Source organism: Macrobrachium nipponense, chromosome 17 (assembly GCF_015104395.2).
Source record: "Macrobrachium nipponense isolate FS-2020 chromosome 17, ASM1510439v2, whole genome shotgun sequence".
Taxonomy (NCBI): domain Eukaryota; kingdom Metazoa; phylum Arthropoda; class Malacostraca; order Decapoda; family Palaemonidae; genus Macrobrachium; species Macrobrachium nipponense.
In genome coordinates this window covers 88,543,092-88,562,175 of record NC_087210.1, presented here as the reverse complement: position 1 = coordinate 88,562,175, position 19,084 = coordinate 88,543,092, and the positions used below count along the sequence as shown (strand labels likewise).

Here is a 19,084-nt window from a genome sequence, read left to right as displayed (position 1 = left end):
TGCATACCGGAGAGGAATGAGTCTCGGTTAAAGGGAAAGTATTTTCTCGCATTGGTTCATCTCGCAAAAAAGTGGCGTGAAATGACGTACCCAGAAGGATGGTGGGAGTAGGAAGGGTATAGGAGCAGGGGGGTGGTTATTTGGTTTGGGGAAGGGTTTGGGGGGGGGGGGGGGTGGCGAGTTGATGTAGGTGCGGTTCACTGCAGAGTGAAAGATTTCTCCTCCTCCTCCTCCTCCTCCTCCTCCTTGAACCTTCTCTTGGAGGGTATGAGGCTACAATTATTCTCTCTCTAAATTGTAATGTCAGTTGAAGTACTTTTCTGTAAACCTTACTGCATGAGATATTGACAATATTGATTTCATACTTTCTTTATTGCTATATTCTCCTGCTGCCAAGCAGTATTTTATTATTATTATTATTATTATTATTATTTTACCTTGCATTTAGAAAAATTCAAAACTTTAATCATAAAGAGTTTAAATGCCACTAATGCATTAATATTTAACTGCATCTGGTATACCATAATATGTGTGTTTGATTATATAGTTCATCGGGTCTTTGTGTTTATATACCGTATTACCTTTGGTGTTGCAGATTAGAGGGGGGGGGGGGGGTTAAACGAAGAGAAGACCAGCCCTCGGCCTGTGCCTTATTTGGCATTGCTTTGCTGTTCTTGGCCATCTCCTCTGTTTGTCCTGTCATCACCATCGTTCTCTTCCACTTTCAACTCTGCCTCGTGTTTAGGTGTTAGGCGGAATTTGGCCTTTTCGTCATAGTCGTCTATGCATTTTTCATTAATATCTTTTTTGTTTTTTTTTTTATTTTGTTTCCCAGTTGTCGTAGTTTTTTTTTTTTTTTTTTTTTTTTTTGTCCCGGTTCGTAGTCGCCACAGTATTCTCTTTGACAGTTTCCTATGCAAAGCTTTCTTTATTTGTTACTAAGTCTTCTATTCCAATATCTCCTCTTTCCTAATTTTATCATTTTTGTCACTTATCACAATTTCACTGGATATATGATAACACCCCTCACGCTTTTGTCTTTTATTCTCTCTCTCTCTCTCTCTCTCTCTCTCTCTCTCTCTCTCTCTCGTCTTTCAGATGTGTCCGTCTATTTGATTTTGATTTTCATTAATTCATGAGAATAAATGGAAATCGGGTTTAAACTTAAGCACCATTAAGGCTCTTTGCAGCGTCCCTTCGGCCCCTAGCTATAAGCCGTCACATTCCTTTTACTGCATCTCCGTTGATATTCTCATTTTTCCATCTTTCTTTCCGCCCTCTTCTTATGATTGTTTTATAGTACTACTTCGAGGGGTTTTTCATGTTAAGCCTTTAAAAAATTTTACTCTCAATTTCCCTATCTTTCTGATTGTCCTCATACGTCCCAGCGATTGGCCCTTGGCCCATTCTTATATCCCATTCCATTAAACTAAAGGAGGGAAACTTTTCCATTGCTCTCTCTCTCTCTCTCTCTCTCTCTCTCTCTCTCTCTCTCTCTCTCTCTGATAAAACTTATCAATCAAACAAAAAATAGAAGGAAACGAGATATACTAATGTACGCCAAGAAACTCTCTCTCTCTCTCTCTCTTCTCTCTCTCTCTCTCTCTCTCTCTCTCTGTATCGCGACCTCATGACCCGTCGTTTATGCAGAGTCGTTATTGTGTCACAGTAGCGACGACAAACTATGGGGCGGTGCCACGCCTTCTCCCTAGCATTATCGCACCTGCAGCTGATCATTACCCCGTCATTACTCGGTAATTGCAGCACGAGGGCGCGTGCGCACTTGTAGCCCCTGCTGCGTAAGCTGGAGGGAGCCTTCGGTGGCGATGTGGTTGTTAGATGCTGTGGCTCCGTTGTATCTGTATTTTAAGACGTGAATTGAATCTAAATTCTGTACCATATTTCTTTTATCCCTTTTTGAAGTGTTTTTTTTTTTCTTCATTATATAATCTTTTATATAATAATATAAGATTGTAACACTGTAATCTTTTATTAGGATTTATTATTATTATAGAGATAGCTAATTATCGTATTCTTAGCAGTAACATGTATCATTCAGGTCTAGACTAACCTATCACAATTCTGTTGTTTTAGACTTAGATGGGCTTATACCAGCACGGGCTCTTATACCAGCACAGGCTCTTGCTCATAGAGTAGCCCGTAAAATATCAAAACTGTCGATTCAGTGTTATGTTGTCCATTCAAGGAATTATCTTTTTACTGACTCGTATTCCTGGATTGCATTCCCCAGCCTTGTATTGCAAACCTACTATGGCCTATCTGTACTCCTCTCAGATGTAAGTGTAAGACGTTTTCTTAATATATTATAATTCATCCAAAAGTGAAGATAAGAGATGCAGTTTTCACAGACTTATGCTTGCACACGTTCGTCCTGAAATATCCCTCCCCATGTGCAATTTGTTTCGTTTTATTCTAGCCACAACAGCAAACAAATCAGTATTCACATTCTTGCTTTTAAGCGTCTGACGTGTAACGTATTCCCTAATATACTGGTGAAATATAGTATGTCATTATGAATACAGACGAAAAATTTTAAGTATTCTTATTTTCCACTAGACGGTTCATTGAGAGAAAGAGACTTCTTTGCTTGTTAAAGGGAAAAAATCATCGGGAAAAATAGGAAAGGATAAAGAAAATGCATAGAATATGGACGGGATAACATTGTAGTTTTCGTTCATGTCAGTGAAAACAGTCAGACCGTCAGTTGGACAGGTGAGATGACCTGGTTTATTCTAACATGTTGCGAAGACCTATAATAGAATCCAGTTTTATACCAGATATGTTAGGTAAGTGTATGGAAGTCAGCCCTGGAATATGCGTATATATATGTATATAAATGTATACACATACATAATCCCATGTCTAATCCGTACCAACGAACCAAGCATAAGGTACTTGTTCCATCAGCTTATACATAGCCGCCCCCCTTTTAAAAAAGAAAGAAAAAAAAAAAAAATAACAATACGGTATTGGCTCTATGTAGGGCACGTTTCGTTTCGGTATTTTGTTTTTGTGATTTCTCCGTCTTTCTCTGCATTGCGTTTATTTATTCTGGCATTTTAACATGCAAAGGTTTTGCATAAACATTCACTGTAAATACACGTGCGCAAACATACTTGCCGGAATAGAAACGGCGGCTAGTGTAAATTGCCCATATGTGATGATTGTATTACTTTTTTTTGTGCGGTTTATGTTCGAGATCTCCTGGCATCTGCATAATGCAGTAATGATCGTCAATAGCTCCGTGCCACAGCTTCGTCCTCCATTTTTCCCTCCATATTCTGTATCTTCCAAACAAAAGGCTACTTTTTTTTTTTTTATTGTAACTGCTGGATATCTGTTATGCTTTGTCTCCTCGCATCGTGGCATCGCAAGAAATGGCATAACATTGTGACGACAATAGTATCGTCGTTTGTTTGGGGAGAACCACTCGGCTCCATTTGCATATTGCAAGACTTACTTCATTGGCAGTCTGCCTCTGGGAAATAATAATGCGATGAAAAAGGGAGAGCGAGTGGCGGGAGAAGAAGGGTGACCAATTTGCTGCTGACGTGTTTTGTATGCTGTGCATGTATTGGGGCCTGGGGGAGGGGGCAGGGGGGCGGGGAGGGAGAACGTTACTGCGCATCTCATCCGCAATTATTTGCTGCTTGGGGTATGTGCTATTTTCGTATTGAGGTATTATACAATTATTTGTTTATGGTATTGTTGTTAATCTTGTGGTCAGGGGAGGAACACTTATCTAACATTCTGTTTGGATGTCAGTTATTCTCAAGGTAAAGTGTATTAGATAAAAACAGGTTATTTGTAGCGTATTAATAGAGAGTTCTTTTCGAACTTTTTTTTTTTTTCTTTCTTTTTATTGGGACATGTTGCGTGTCCTGTCCCATAGGGACTTCTACTTATGATATACCTTCATGGTACACTGTAGGAAGCTTATGATATACCTTCATGGCACACTGTAGGAAGCACTGTCATGAAACTGGTTCACTACAGCCTATAACCCCCACCCCCACCCCACCCCCCCCCCCCTTACCCCCCCCCCCCCCCCCTCCTGGCTGCACGGCAGGAAATAACTTAGTTGTTCATGAAACTGTTATATAATAATAATAACAACAATAATTATTATTATTATTATTATTATTATTATTATTATTATTGTTGACTTTTGTTCCGGTAAAACTGAATTACGACGAGTTAACTTTAGCAATTTTTTTTCAAGTAATTGATAAAAAGATCACTGTAATGCAGTGCCTTGGTAACAAGAATACTGTCATGCAATTCTCTTCATAACAAGAATTCTGTAATGCAATTCTCTTCATAGCAAGAATACTGTAATGCAGTTCTCTTGACGGAAGGAAAATTCTGATCGTCCTTCGCCCTTCCTGTCCGTCAGTATCTCTCTTGGCCCTTGTGTCGCTACCGACTGTCGCTGCTTTCGGTGGTTGGCTGCGGCCCAGTGGGCTGAAAAAAAACAAAAGAAATCGAAGTCTGGCATCAAGTTGATGTCTGTAGTTCCTTGTTATTTAGTTGGTTAGAAACGTTCTTTACTCCTGAGTTGATGCGCTTGTTTAGAATGTTTTGTTTTGTGTATTCTGATGTGTTTTGCACGCGCTTGTATATTTTATGTTTTATCTGGTACGTTTTATATGCAGTTGGCTTCGTTATTATCTGTTTACTCTATTTTATTTCATGTATTGGTTGGTTTTCTAAGCTGTCGACTTTGCCGTTTTATTAACTAAACGAAATGATAGCAGGGACGGCTCATAGAAAATATTTTGGAAAAAAAGCACCTACCCTAGCTGCAATCCCTTTCATTGCTTTTACTGTACCTCCGATCATATTCTCTTTCTTCCACCTTGCTTTCCACCCTCTCGTAACGATTGATTCGTAGTGCAACTGCGAGGTTTCCCTCCTGTTAAATTTTTCAGGCCTTTTTTCTGTCGATATCCGTTTCAGCACTGAATGGTCTCACATGTCCCAGCGCTTGGCCTTTTGACCTAAACTCTATACGTATTCTATTCTGTTTTAATTCTTGAAAAAGCTTATAACATTAAATGGAAAGAATCTTCAGGCAAGTGTTGTCATGTCAGATTTACTCATCTCGAAATTAATATATACTGGAAAATTTGAAATGATTTGGGAACTTAAAATCTGCTTCGTCATGTTTGCTGGAAATCTTGCAATAGCTTTATGTACCGTATATATATTTATGTATTTATATTATATAAATATAATATATATTATAATATATAATATTTATATATATATTTATGTATTATATCTATATATATATATATATATATATATATATATATATATATATATATATATATATATACATATATATGTTTGTGTGTGTATTGCTTATGTATGTATGTATGTGTACGTGTATGCGTACGCTTGCATATGTGTCTGCTGGAATTTCTCAAAGTTATGAGTGATTAGTATGAGAAGAGTGGCTTAGTTTGTCCTCAAACATTTCTTGCTTACGTACTTACTCGCGAAAACGTGATAAGAAAACGGTATTTAGACAGTATGCGGCCCCTAGCTGCCACCCCTTTTGTTCCTTTTACCGTACCTCATTTCATGTTCTCTTTCTTCCATTTTACCTTCCACCCTCGCCTGACAATTCATTCATAGTGCAACTGCTTTGAGGTTTTCCTCCTGTTACACCTTTCAAACCTTGTACTGTCGATTTCAGTTTCAGCGCTGAATGACCTCACAAGTCCCAGTGCTTGGCCTTTGGCCAAAATTCTGTACGCAGTTCAGTCCGATTTTCATGAAGTTGCGTTGATGGCCAATGCCGTTTTTGGGGCCAGCTGATGCTGATAACTTTTCACAGGAAGACACGTAGGTAGGAGGCCTGTATCCAACCATGACCTTGTGGTTGCTAGCCAAGTGCTCTACCACTGGGCAGTGGCACGTAAACACACACACACTATATATGTGTGTGTGTGTATATATATATATATATATATATATCTCTATATATATATAATATAATAATGTGTGTGTTTGTTTGTGTGTGTGTAGAACCGTGGCCAGGTCGGCAAGGTGACCTCGTCGTGATTATGGTATCGCTGGTTTCGTTTCCCGCTACCGGACATCATGATTTCTTTCATATTTCCTAGAAGTTGAATCTCGAGCTTTGTAGTGAAAAGTATCCAAAAAAAAGAGCAAATTGAGGTTAAGAGGGCATTGTGGCTATACGTTTCTATATATATATCGATATATATATTATAGTTATATCTATATATATATATTATATATCCAGATATATAATATCTATCTATATAGCTATATATATACTTATATTATCGAAATGATTATATATAGTGTTTATGAGATCATGAATACACATTTTTATAGTTATATTTCTGTGATGATTTGTGAATTCACTTAGTAAAAGCCATACAATACCAATAAGAAATCATGTGGGTGAGGGTTTATAATGGGCCCTAGACTTGTAGTTTATAACTTCCATTGTTTCCCTTGTTGTGGGAACTACTTCTAGACATTTCTCACTGGCCGTCGATGCCAATCTTCGTGTCCTTGGGCAACTCTTCAACCCTTGCATCCAGCGACCGTAAAAACAATTTTGCAGTCAACCGAAATCATCAATTTTGCAGTCAACCGAAATCATGGATCTGTTGATAAAAGTTCACATGTTGTATATAATAGGTAAAATCATCAAAGCTGAAGTTCCCATAACATATTGTTAGTATTGATAAGTTTCACTGGTATTCAGAGAGGAAGAGAGTGAGAGAACTTGTCGTCTACGGTTATAAGCAAGGTGTTACAGTGCACAGTGTACTGATTTGTTCTGCTCTGGGTTTCATGGTTGCTTATGCAAATTGTCATCCTTCGACCTTCCTTGTGTTTTCAAAGAGGAAATCTCTCTGCTGTGGAATATTGAATGAGCTCAGTGATGTTTTTAATATAAGGAAGTGATAGAATCCATCCAGAGTCGCCATGATAAAAGACCGATCATCACTCGGTCTCAAGTTTCGACGCTTTTATTTTGTCGCTGTCTGGGCCCCCGAGTAGGGAGGTAGGAAGGTTGTTGGTGCATCAGCACGTCGGGACCTGATTTGATTATTAACGATAAGTTAATCGCGTGCTTCCACCCTGCGTCGCAACACGCGTTTTTTTTTTTTTCGTCGTTGTTGTTGTTGTATTTGTTCTTCAGCTGTATTGTATCGACGTGTGTCAGTTGATTTCGTCTCAACTTCTTTTGATGCTAGTATTTGTGGTTATATATATATATATATATACATATATATATATATATATATATATATATATATATATATATATATATATATATATGTATATTTTTTTTTTTTTTTTTTTTTTTACTAAACTAAATTTGTATTCAAAAAATCATTTTTTTCTATAACTGAACACCAATCATAAACCCCTTACATATACTCTTAGTCGATATCGATAGAGAGCATGTCACGCAAAAATGGTTGTTCTGCCAGTCCTTTCTGACGAAATATCTATAGTGGCGGGTGAAGGCATGCTCACGAGTACCTACGAACACACGTTTTTTTTTTTTTTTTTTTTTTTTTACGGTATATAAAACTCAGTTTTAGCCAAGTGCGTAATTAGCCCCACAAAGTGTCAGTTATGTAGTAAGTATTCACAGTTGTACGAGTTTCATTGATTAAGCTTTATTTTTGTAGTTAATAAATGATCATGAAATAATTTAGACTGCAAGTTATGTAATTTAAGTGAAAACACACAACGCCCATATTATTTATTATTATAATATATTATATCTATATAAATATATTATATTATATTATATTATAATGTGTGTTGTAATTATATTATTATTGTTTCTTTTCGCTTCCCTGTCTAGTTGGTATCAGATTACCAAAAGTAATAGTAAATAGATCCATCATATATTAATCTTTTTCTTAAATATAAAGTCTTTGAGAATCTAGCCTTTCAGGGCTTCCGAGTAAAGAGTTAAACTTATCAGTGATAAATTTACAGACTGAACAGGCAGGAGGAGGAGGCACGTTACAGTCATGACAGGTAATCCTAAAGTCATGAATGATAAACAGACGGCCGTGGGTGTTATTGCTTTACTCGCAGTCGTGACTTGTGCAGTCACGTCTGGGGATATATGCTGTTACTTTCGTGACTGGTACAGTCACACCCGTTACCGATCCAGCCACAGGTGTGGTTCATACCGATACCAGCATGGCGGTTATTGTGGAAGTCTCCGCAGTTCAGGCTGGTGCAGTTAATAGTTCTTTTTTTTTTTTTTTTTTTTTTTTTTTTTTTTTTGTGGGGGGGGGAAGCATTTGCGAGAAACATTAAAATAGTTGCAAACCTCTCTCTCTCTCTCTCTCTCTCTCTCTCTCTCTCTCTCTCTCTCTCTCTCTCTCTCTCATCATTTGACCTTTACTGTTGTGACTCCAACTCATTTATGAATGATCGGCCTTCTCGCTGAACCTACCTTTGTCTCTAGAATCAAGCATCGGGTTGGAGACACCAGATTATAATGAAAAACACTAATGCTTTAATTCAATCTGTTGTTATAGAGTCAGTGACCGTTTTAATAATGTCGCCGTATGGTTCACAGTCAATAAATCATTCGTAAGGAGAAGCAGGCAAAACCGAGACCTACGTAGATATAATCGGCTCACGGAAGAAGGCGGTATATGAGCTCGTGAGAGTCGTGATCTAGAATAGAGGATTATAGAACGATCAAGCTTTTGACTGTCGGGTGATCGACTTTCACAGATTATCTCCGGTAAGGCATAGAGTGGAATACAGAGTTTGCCAAGCGCTGGGACCTGTGAAGTCATTCAGTCCCGGAAAATAAATTGGGAGTAAAAAGGTTTGAAAGATGTAGCAGGAAGATAAAATGAATGGAAGTACAGTAAAAGGAATGAATGAGGTTGCAGCTAGGGGCCGAAGGGACGCTGCAAAGAACCTTTAGTCATGCTTACAGTGCACCCTTTGAGGTGCTTGACGGCACTACTCCCTACAGGGATATATCATCTGGTAAAGACTTTGTGATTGTTTGGTGTGACAAAATGGCACAAATCTGACAGACTAAAAACATTTCGCCTACACAAATTAATGGCAGGTTTCCGTTTGGTTTCATTTCAAAGTAACTTTCCTTATATAAAGTAATATATATATATATATATATATCATATATATATATATATATATATAATATAATACATACATAGACACACGCACACCCAAATATAGATATATTCATATATATATATCATATATATATATATATATCATATATATATATATATATATATATATATATATTTGGGTGTGCGTTTTGTGTTTATGTATGTATGTATGTGTTGTGTGTGTGTATATATATATATATATATATATATATATATAGATGAATGATCTTACCTTGCAACAATTCCATGCATAGTTATTACAGATTAAGCCACGTATATGCCACAGTGAGTCCTTACGTTTTACGTACCCACCATGTGATAGAGTTATGTCTCTTGTGTCCTCCTTTTTCATACTGTGTGTGTGTGTGAAAGGAAATGCTGTATAACGTCACATCCTTCTCGCTTTTATTTTGTGGGAGGGATCGTAGAATGCCGACTAATAAACTATACGTATTTGTAAGGCTTGGCAGGTCACCCGTTTTATATATATATATTATATATTATATATATATATATCTCCATATATATATCATATATTGTATCTATATATTATATATATATATATCTTAAGGTATGGGAGGAAATCGACCTGTCTTAAAACCTTTACTATACCCAGCTCATATGATTTTCAATTTCATTATTTCCATTTTTTTTTTTATGAATTTGATGAACATCTTTTAAGAATTGTATTACTTCTCGTCATTTGTGGCCTTGAGCCGGCTCGTTTATACATATCCGAACTTCCTCCTCTCTCTCTCTCTCTCTCTCTCTAACTCTCTCTCTCTCTCTCTCTCTCTCATTACAAGTTCGCTGATGTGTTCCGTCTACAACTTCCTAATTCATTTGGGCACAAATGGAAGGCCATGTTTTGAATTTTCAGCGTAATCTGTTTCTTTGGAGTCAGTACGCTTAAAAGCCGGGATTAGATGCGTTTTAATGACTCATAACATATCGATGGTATGTTTAAGCTACTGCCTATATGTATGCTTTTAATAAAAGTGTAAATTGACAGTCATTCATATGAAAAGCAATAAAGAGTGTAAGAATCTTCATAACTTTGATTCTTTTTCCTCCTTATGCTACGCGGAAAGATTTTACCACTTTTACATGTACATTCATTTGGATTTCAGTTATATTTATGACGTTTAGTGTAAATGCTTTCAGTCGGTTTGTATCTTCAAGACTATATAGTTCAGAATATTCACCTGCTGATTTTTCAAGGGAAGTTGCTCTCATAGCGAGAAAACCAGTATTCGTTTAGTTATATTGAATGCAAATTCATTATAAAAATTATATGTCACTTTTTTTTTAATGTTCAAATCACGCTAATTTTTCCCGTCTTCTCTTTCAGGTGCGTATGATCCGGAGAGATGTGAGCCGATGAATTCAATGTAGGTAATGCAAACGCTTTCATCAAAGTCACTTCTCCATAGAAAGTGTAATCAACTTCCTTCAACAAATAAACATTCATCATCAAGCATGACCTCTCAATCACTAACTATGACCGTACTTTATCTATAAACAGTAATACCTAGCACCATTATGGTCTGCACGACCTGGTGCTTGATGGATATTAAGTCAGTTCAATTCGTTGTAATATTGTGGCAGAGCGAAAATGTCTCACACTACGCAGGTACACTTGTTGGAAATATAAATGACGCTAAATACTCGTGAATGTTTGCATTCTTCAGGTCCTTTGAGGAATTCTCTCTCTCTCTCTCTCTCTCTCTCTCTCTCTCTCTCTCTCTCTCTCTCAGCTATAAACTTGCTCTCCCCTTGGGATGGATGTGATGTTAACTTTCAAATTTACATGTTGACGTGCGTGTATTTTGTTGCAAATTGCTGCTGTCTCTAGGCGTTGCAAGGCAGACAGGGTCTTTGACAATATATAATGATAATGTTTCCTGGTAAAGGGAGTGTCTGTCAAATATTCGAAAGTGTAGTCTTGATTTTAAGCGTTTTTTTCGGGGGATAATGCCCTTTGAGAGTAGTACTCCAAGTATTGATACGAGGCCTTCCTTCAAAACCGATGTTTTTTGTATATTTCTCTCGTGATATCCGTAAGAGGTCATGGATGCATTGACCTAACCACATGAAAGTGCTGTTACGGAATGGTTTGTAGGGGCGGGGGGGGGGGGGGGGGGGGGGGGGGGGGCGGGGGGGGGGGGGGGGGGGGGGGGTGGGATGGGGAGGAGACGCATTTATTTACGATAATTTTATTGAGGGGGAGATGTTACCTGACTGCTAATCCTTGATGTAGATTAGAGCAAAAAGTCTGTCATTGAAGAAACCTGCTGCTTTGCCCACTTCGTTATAACATTTGATCCTGAAAAGTAAATGGCTCTAAATCATAACGTTGATAAAGGCCGGTTGCAATGCAGTTGTTTCTAAATGGATATCATTCGCTTCTTGCGTAGATTTTCAGACGTGACAGTCGGGAATAGGGAGACGAGACGTAAATATTGATCATCGATACACAAGGTAATGTCTGGAATTGTGTCTGTCGGAGATAGAACAGTGCCAATTAAAGTTGCTTAGTGAAATATTTTTCTGTTTATATATTTATACTCGGTGTAGTTATGGTACCTCCGATTTTATTGCTCACTTAATAGGTTGTCTTGTAAAGTTGTTTACAACTGGATGGACACGTGCATACGAGTACAGCATTTGCACTTTGATATTAAGACTTTCAAGTATACGTATAAGGGTATGCATGTGTGTTTATATATATAATGTATATATATACACATGCATACATCGTTCATATATATGTGTAGTATGCATGTTGTGATATCGAGGATTTGACAAGTTGTAAGCAATATGGAGTGCGTTTCAGTAAATATCTTTGCAATTGAAAGTGAAAATGAGAATATGGATCTTGCAAAGCGCTTTCAGCGAAGACTTAGACCTGGTAAACAATCCTGAAACTGCAGAACATCATTGTTTGTGGTTTCCACAAAGCCTGTCAGTCGCATTCGTAAAGAGCGTGTTCCCGTCTCTTATGAAAAGGCTAGTTTGCTTCTTCCTTTGTCTATTTCTTTCTATATAGTAAAGAAAAAAAAAAAGAGTCTTTTGCTCAGTTCAAAATTGTCATAAATCCATTGAGTTGTTTTCACTACCTTTGTGTACAAAGGATCCAATATCACCTTGTTTTATCTTTTAGTTCCTGATAGTGTCACTAGACATAAGAAGCAACTATAATTCCGTCTGTTATCATTATTCAAGTTTTTATGTTCACATTATCTTTTGAGTCTAGCATTATCTTATTTTCTTCCTGTAGCTGTTGATGCGAAGGCTTCCTCTCTCAGTATGTTGTTGGCTTAGTGTTAGGGGAAGTGCTGTAGTGACTCAGTATATTTATTACTGTTGCAGTTTTGCTATAGACCGACATTCATTTAGTCGAGTAGTTACTTGATAGTTGTTCCAGTCGTAACATCTTGCTGCTGGTGATGAGAGAGCGGGAGGCTTGCAGATGGATTTTTTGACAGATAACCAGGAATTGAATCTGCCCCATGTACCAAGACGCCAGCGACGCGTCCGTATACGGTTCCGGCAGTATTCTCGAGTGCATGACAGTCGGCAGCGTCCCAGACATCGGGACGCCGAGTTTCACCTTATCTGAGGACGTCTCCGAAGCTTTGGACCACTTCGATTCCCTCATTTTCGGCGATTTCGACCGCGACTTGGTCTTCGAGGAAAGTACGGGACGCCTTTCTCCATCCTCATGCGGCCAGGGGGGTCCTCTGTCCTTCGACTACCCTGGAGGGGAGAGCGACGGGGGCGCTCTTTTCCAGGGGGACGTCGCCCCCTGGTTTGAAAACGACAGGACCTGCCTCCATGGAAACGGCGTGTTCGTTTGTCCCGTGTGCAGGTTCGTCAGGTGTCCCTCCGTCCGAGAATCAAACGAACTGGGTGAATTTGTCGAGAAGGATCTGGTCAACAACGCCTGCCTTTACACGGAACCGCAGTTCCTGCCTCATATCCTACGTCGCGTTCGTTCCTGGAGGAAGTTGCGTCACATTAGTCGGACGACAGGTTTCTCGGAAGGTAACTGAAAGGGATTAAGCAGATCACTGCACAGAGCTCCAGAATTGACAGCTGTGATTAATCAACAAAGCCTAATGTTGCTTAGCTTATACGCAATTTTTCTCTGGTCTTTTATTGGTATTAGAAATCTGTTAACAACAGTTATTTCATATAATAACTCATCAAAGTTTGACGTTAAAAGCTTCAGAGGCTATGCAATTATTCTACTTTCAGATAATTTCTATTGTGATAGAACATTTTCGTTTACGCGTAAAATGCCGGTGACCGCCTACATAGGGATGTGCACTTCGTGTTGAAAGTATTTCGTTATTTTTTTTTACAGGTGATGATAGAGGCTATTATCATTTGAACTTTGTCCCGTTTGTTTAGAAATATTTTTAACGGTGGCATCAGTCGATAAGAATGAACTGTAGTAACTTACGCAGTTAGAAGAGTTAGTTCTTCTTTTCTCATGAATGACATAAAACTCAAATTTTCCTTTTCTTAGGAGAGAAGGAAATCAATTCCACCCCTCCAGACACACACAATAAAAAAAAAAAAGTGGCAACCTACCCCAACTCGGCGAGCAGGCTCCTTTTGCCATCACTTTTATTGACACGTCGGGTAAAATTAAAGTTGCACCACAGAAATCCCAGTAGAAGTTTACGGCAGAATTTATTGTGTCTATAATCAAGTTTCAAATTATGTTCTCAGTGTTCTTCAATTGTGTCTTACATGTTTAAAATATTACTGTTTTCGCGTGCTAGCTCACCGACGACCAGTTAAGGACCGCCTGTCTAATTCTTGTCCCTGTGTAGCTTTATCCATTATATTCGTGTACTTATTACTTTATAATTTTTTAAAGCACTTTGTGAACTGAATATGTTTGGGTTTATTTACTATTTTTTTTCCTCATGTTTTGATAATTTTGTCACCTTATTTTGTCAAAACATTAAGAATAACTGTTTAAAATTTCACAAACGATTATAATTTATGGTCATAGTTTTTACGTAATAATGCTACCTTAATAACAAGAAGCATCCTGACAATACAGTCATTAAATAACTTGATGGTTAAACACACTTGCCGAAACCTTTGAAACCTTTACAGCAGCACAACGCCTATGTTTCAATTAGCCGTCATTACTTTCCCCTGAATGGCCTCCTTCACGCCGGAGAGAGAGAGAGAGAGAGAGAGAGAGAGAGAGAGAGAGAGAGAGAGAGCACGTTGGCGTTTTCGCCCAAAGACCAGGAAACGAAACCGAGCCGCCGTCCTTTCAGACGGGGAGCCATTGATTGCAGATATTTGTCGCGACGGTAGTTCCTTATGAAATGGCAGTTTGCCTTCGCCAAAGGAAAGGATCGGAGGAGGAGGAGGCGCCCTCTGGTGAGAGACTTATGAGTGAGACTGCTCGGTACCGTACGACGAGAGACTTCTCGGTACTGCTGTGGCTTGTTATCTACAGGCAACTACTCCGAGGGTTATGGTACTAAGCATGGCGGAAGCTCCCTGGGACGCCGTGTTTGGTACTATCCCCGTGGGGATCAAAGTTTTATATCAAGACCACTGTCTCTCGGTGGTCTTGATTATATACACTCATTTCTGCATTGTGTGGTCGACAAATTTAATAATACCTAAACGATATCTTCGTGCGGCCGTTTACTCTACATTTACCCCTATTGGGATCTGCTTTTACCATACTGTGACTATGCTCTGTTTTTTTCCATCTGTCCACCCGCCTGTGGTGTTTGCGTATGGTAACACTGCGTCTCGGGCTTTAGATAGTTACGTTATGTGTAAGTTTTAGGTAATAAAAGATATCTTGGTGTACATTTGCAACTGGAAAGTGTTTTAAAAATTTACTGTATGCGAATTATACCGTTAATATTCGAAATAGAATATTGTTATTATTGTTGAATATAAGCTGAATGTAAGTATCTAAAGCCCGGGACGCAGTGTTACCATACGCAAGCACCACAGGGCGGTGGACAGATGGAAAAAAACAGAGTATAGTACCAGGATTAAGTACTGGCATCTCGGAGTAGGTAACAAGCCAACGTAGGCACCGACTTCTCAGGGGTCTGGTGGCAGCGCCGTCGATCTTGTGCTTGAACTGTTGGAAGTTGGTTTTTTTTTCTGTTGTTTAGTTTTGGATTGACGTCAAACCTTCAGACGAATAGTAGCGTTCCCGGATCTGGTTAATATTTTCTTAGAACTAGATTGGTTAGGGACCGTTCATGCGTTCAGTTTTTTTGTGTAATTTATTAGCTTGTCACTGACACATTGAACTGGAGTAAAATCATGTTGGGATTTTATTGAATGTTTACTTATTTCTTATAACTTGAAATTATGACGTAATTCACGCAGTTGGTTTCTTAGGACGAACAGACCTCTTTAATGGTCTGCGTACTTGTCAACCTTAGTCGGAAATACTCTATCCATTCCCAGGTCTGGCTTTCATTTACTTCATTAAAATGTCGTCGAACCTTCGTAATTTGAGCATTTCTCAAGAATTAATTATTGTTTTAGCTTTCTCATGTACGGTTTTATAATCAAGGGTCAGTAAAGAGTTTATTCATTGTGATTCATTAGATTCCTGTGATTTTGCAGATTAGAGTTGCTGCTTGTTTCCTGAATAAAAGCAGTATTTCTTTATTTAAGGTTTGTTTCCAAGATGTGTTTGTTGTGAACATTATTTGTCATGACATTTCTTAGTGGTTTGTTAATGATATATCAGTAAAATGAAAATGTATAAACAAATTCACATCTTAGCAGAGTACTATAATGTCTATAAATGATTGGTGTAACCAAGCTGCATTAAAGAATATTAAAAAGTGAGTGGAAGAACAAGAATGCCTGACTTGTCATTTTTTGAGGAGAATGAGTACCTAGTGGTTGTCGTTTCTCCGCGTTTGTGGCCCTCAGCAGTCATCCAACGATCATAGATACCTAATTCGTTGCTTGCTTCGACATAGGCGCAACGGGATGGGATATTCGAAGGTAGGCCTATGAATCACCCCGGGACCGTCTCTTGGAGCCGTAGGTTGAAATATATGGACCGCTCGCTGTAGCTTTTGGTGTTTAGTCGTCCACGAGTGTTTTTTAAAATAGAAATGCCGAGCCTGGAGAACGTTGTCGTCGTCATGGAAGTCGTTCATGCGGCGGAGTCTCGTATGGTGGTGCACTCGTGTGTAGTCGTGTAAGTGCTGCCAGTCAGTCCGAAGAAGAAGGTAATCCAAGTCGACGGTCCTTAAATGACGTTGTCACATCACGTTTCATTCTTGTCTTGTACCGAATTTGGATGTGATTTGTCTGTTCTGTAATGTGAAGTTTTTCCTGTTTGTTTGTTCTGCGTTAGGTTTTTTTTTTTCTTTCTTTTTTCTGTGAAATCGATTTCATACTTTTTTGGTTACTGTCATAAGTTTTTTTTCTATTACTGGCCAAAATCTCCCCTCCCATATTTGCAGCAGCCAACCAATCATGGATTTATATATATATAATATATATATATATATATATATATATATATATATATATATATATATATCATATGACTGGTAAAAATGTTCTGTAACAACAGAATTCCATCTATTAAAAGGAGCCCATAAAAACACCAAAATATAGAGAAAAAAAAGTACTATATTTCAGAGACTGCTGTCTCCCTCTTCAGGGAGATGAATGAGAAAAGTTTACAGAAAAGGTGGTATTTATACCAAGAGGTCCATCCACAAACATGCCAATTTAGGTCACCCCCGCTGATAATCTTCCTTCAATCTTCTTAAGTGTTGGTTGAATGAAAACGTTGTCGATCGTATCTGAAATCCATGCACCTTTTGAGATGTTCGTTACCTGCCTCTCTTTTATTAAGGCCGATTCCATCATTTGACTCTTGTACCGGCAGTTGCTGCTATAAATTACACGTGACAAATTCCAGTTTATTCTATGGTTATGTTCATTTATATGGTTGAAAATAGCCGAGTTCTGTTGTCCATACCTAACTGACCGTTTGTGTTGTATTAATCTCTGGGGAAGTGATTTACCTGTAAATCCGATGTAAGATTGGTCACAGTCCTGACAACGCTTTCATTCAACCAACACTTAAGAAGATTAAAGGAAGATTATCAGCGGGGATGACCTAAATTGGCTTGTTTGTGGATGGACCTCTTGGTATAAATACCACCTTTTCCGTTAACTTTTCTCATTCATCTACCTGAAGAGGGAGACAGCAGTCTCTGAAATTATAGTACTTTTTTTTTGCTCTAATTTTCGGTGTTTTTATGGGCTCCTTTTATTAGATATATATATATATATATATATATATATAATATATATATATATATATATGTGTGTGTGTGTGTGTGTGTGTGTGTTGCGCGTGCGCGCGTGTGCGTGTGTGTGCCTCTTGACCCCCTCATAATACTTTTGAATGCGCTTGTCTAAGAAAATGTGTGTGTGTGTGTGAGAGAGAGAGAGAGAGAGAGAGGAGAGAAGAGAGAGAGAGAGAGAGAGGGAGAGAGAGTGTGTATATACGTAGTCAGTTTTTACTATACATGCCACATTGTGTTCTTTATGTTTTTTCTTGTAAATGTTGAAAATAAATAGGATCTGTATGTCAGCTGTCCTCCAAGTGTGTAGTAGACAATCCTCTCTCAAAAGCAAGTTTCCTTCCATCTGTCATGCGTGCCAACGCATATGTATTACGCATATTAAGTAAATAAGGAAGGCATATATACTGCACACGATGTGCACCCTGCGATGACATCCCATCTTGAATCTGGTGGCGCATCCTCAACAACATCATCTGAAGAGGAGGAGGAGGAGGAGGTTCCCCTTGGAGGAGGAGGAGGAGAGCCATAATGGAGGTAGATGGACGCCTAAGTACCTCCTTGTGCCTCATATTCCCTCAACCTCTGCCTCCTCTTCATTATCTCTCTCTCTCTCTCTCTCTCTCTCTCTCTCTCTCTCTCTCTCTCTCTCTGTACCCGTAGTAGTTCTTGGGTAGTGGCAGGCCATGTAGTTTTCTCGCTTTGAGAGCCTCAATGAGTTTCTTTCGTTATACACCCTTTATTGTTTTTGAAGCACCTTTGGCGCGGTATTCTTTTGCTTATGTTATTTGATACATTGCCCGTTTATTATTTTTTCCCGCGAGAGATCATTGCTGTCTGTCTGACGATCTGTTTGCGTGTATTATAATTTAGTTCTTTATACCAACCAGCTTTCTGTCGTTTTCGATGTTTATTACGAGTACGTGGTCTGGCATCTCCCTTCAGCTTATTTATTCAAGTGTATACGTCAAATCTCTTAGACTACGTCTACGGCTTTGAGTTTATTGGTAATCGACTTGTGAACGCGGAGATTAATATATTTATCGCAGTTATATGCATGAACGTAATATCTCCCAGGCTACGTCTACGGTTTTGAGTCGGCTAATAGTCGACTTGCCGTGAACGAATAGATCAGTATTATGATTTGTCGCAATGATTAGCATCAGCATATGTCCTGAAGAGGAAGGGATGTTGTTGGAGGAGTCGTTAGACCTCGTTGGCAACATCTCGACAGAGAACGACGTCCGCGGCGCTGCCTTCGAAATGATTAGGAGCAGTTTCAGATCTGCTGTATGGGAAATGCCAATTTAGTGCCATTGTTGAACCCCGAGTCAAGTTGCGGCATCTTCGTCGACCTTCATCATTCCGTCTGGTGGAAGGGAATGCCATCACTCGCTACGGATCCGTTCTTGATTTAAAAACTTGCGTCCGTGACCGCTATCCTTGCGACGTCAGATTGCTCGTAATCAATCAATTAGCGTTTAAAGAACGTAGCAAGAAGTCCAAGTTGGCTCTTGTGAGACGAGAACTCGG

General features: G+C 38.7%; 1 protein-coding gene across 3 annotated transcripts in view; it reads left to right on the top strand.

Moving 5' to 3' along the window:
* The window catches only part of LOC135196449 (breakpoint cluster region protein-like), a 239,950-nt gene that overhangs the window by 185,194 nt on the left and 35,672 nt on the right, over positions 1 to 19,084 (top strand). Inside the window, exon 1 of one of the 3 annotated variants that reach the window (XM_064223290.1) lies at positions 10,574 to 10,595. The exons of 1 other annotated variant lie outside the window; for it this stretch is intronic. Coding sequence is in view for 1 of the 2 variants with exons in the window: in XM_064223288.1 (XP_064079358.1) it covers positions 12,713 to 13,247 (535 nt within the window). In the remaining variant the exon portion in view is untranslated. Of the gene's footprint in view, positions 1 to 10,573; positions 10,596 to 12,525; positions 13,248 to 19,084 lie in introns of those variants that run through there. One more of the 3 variants, XM_064223288.1, reaches the window with a different exon arrangement.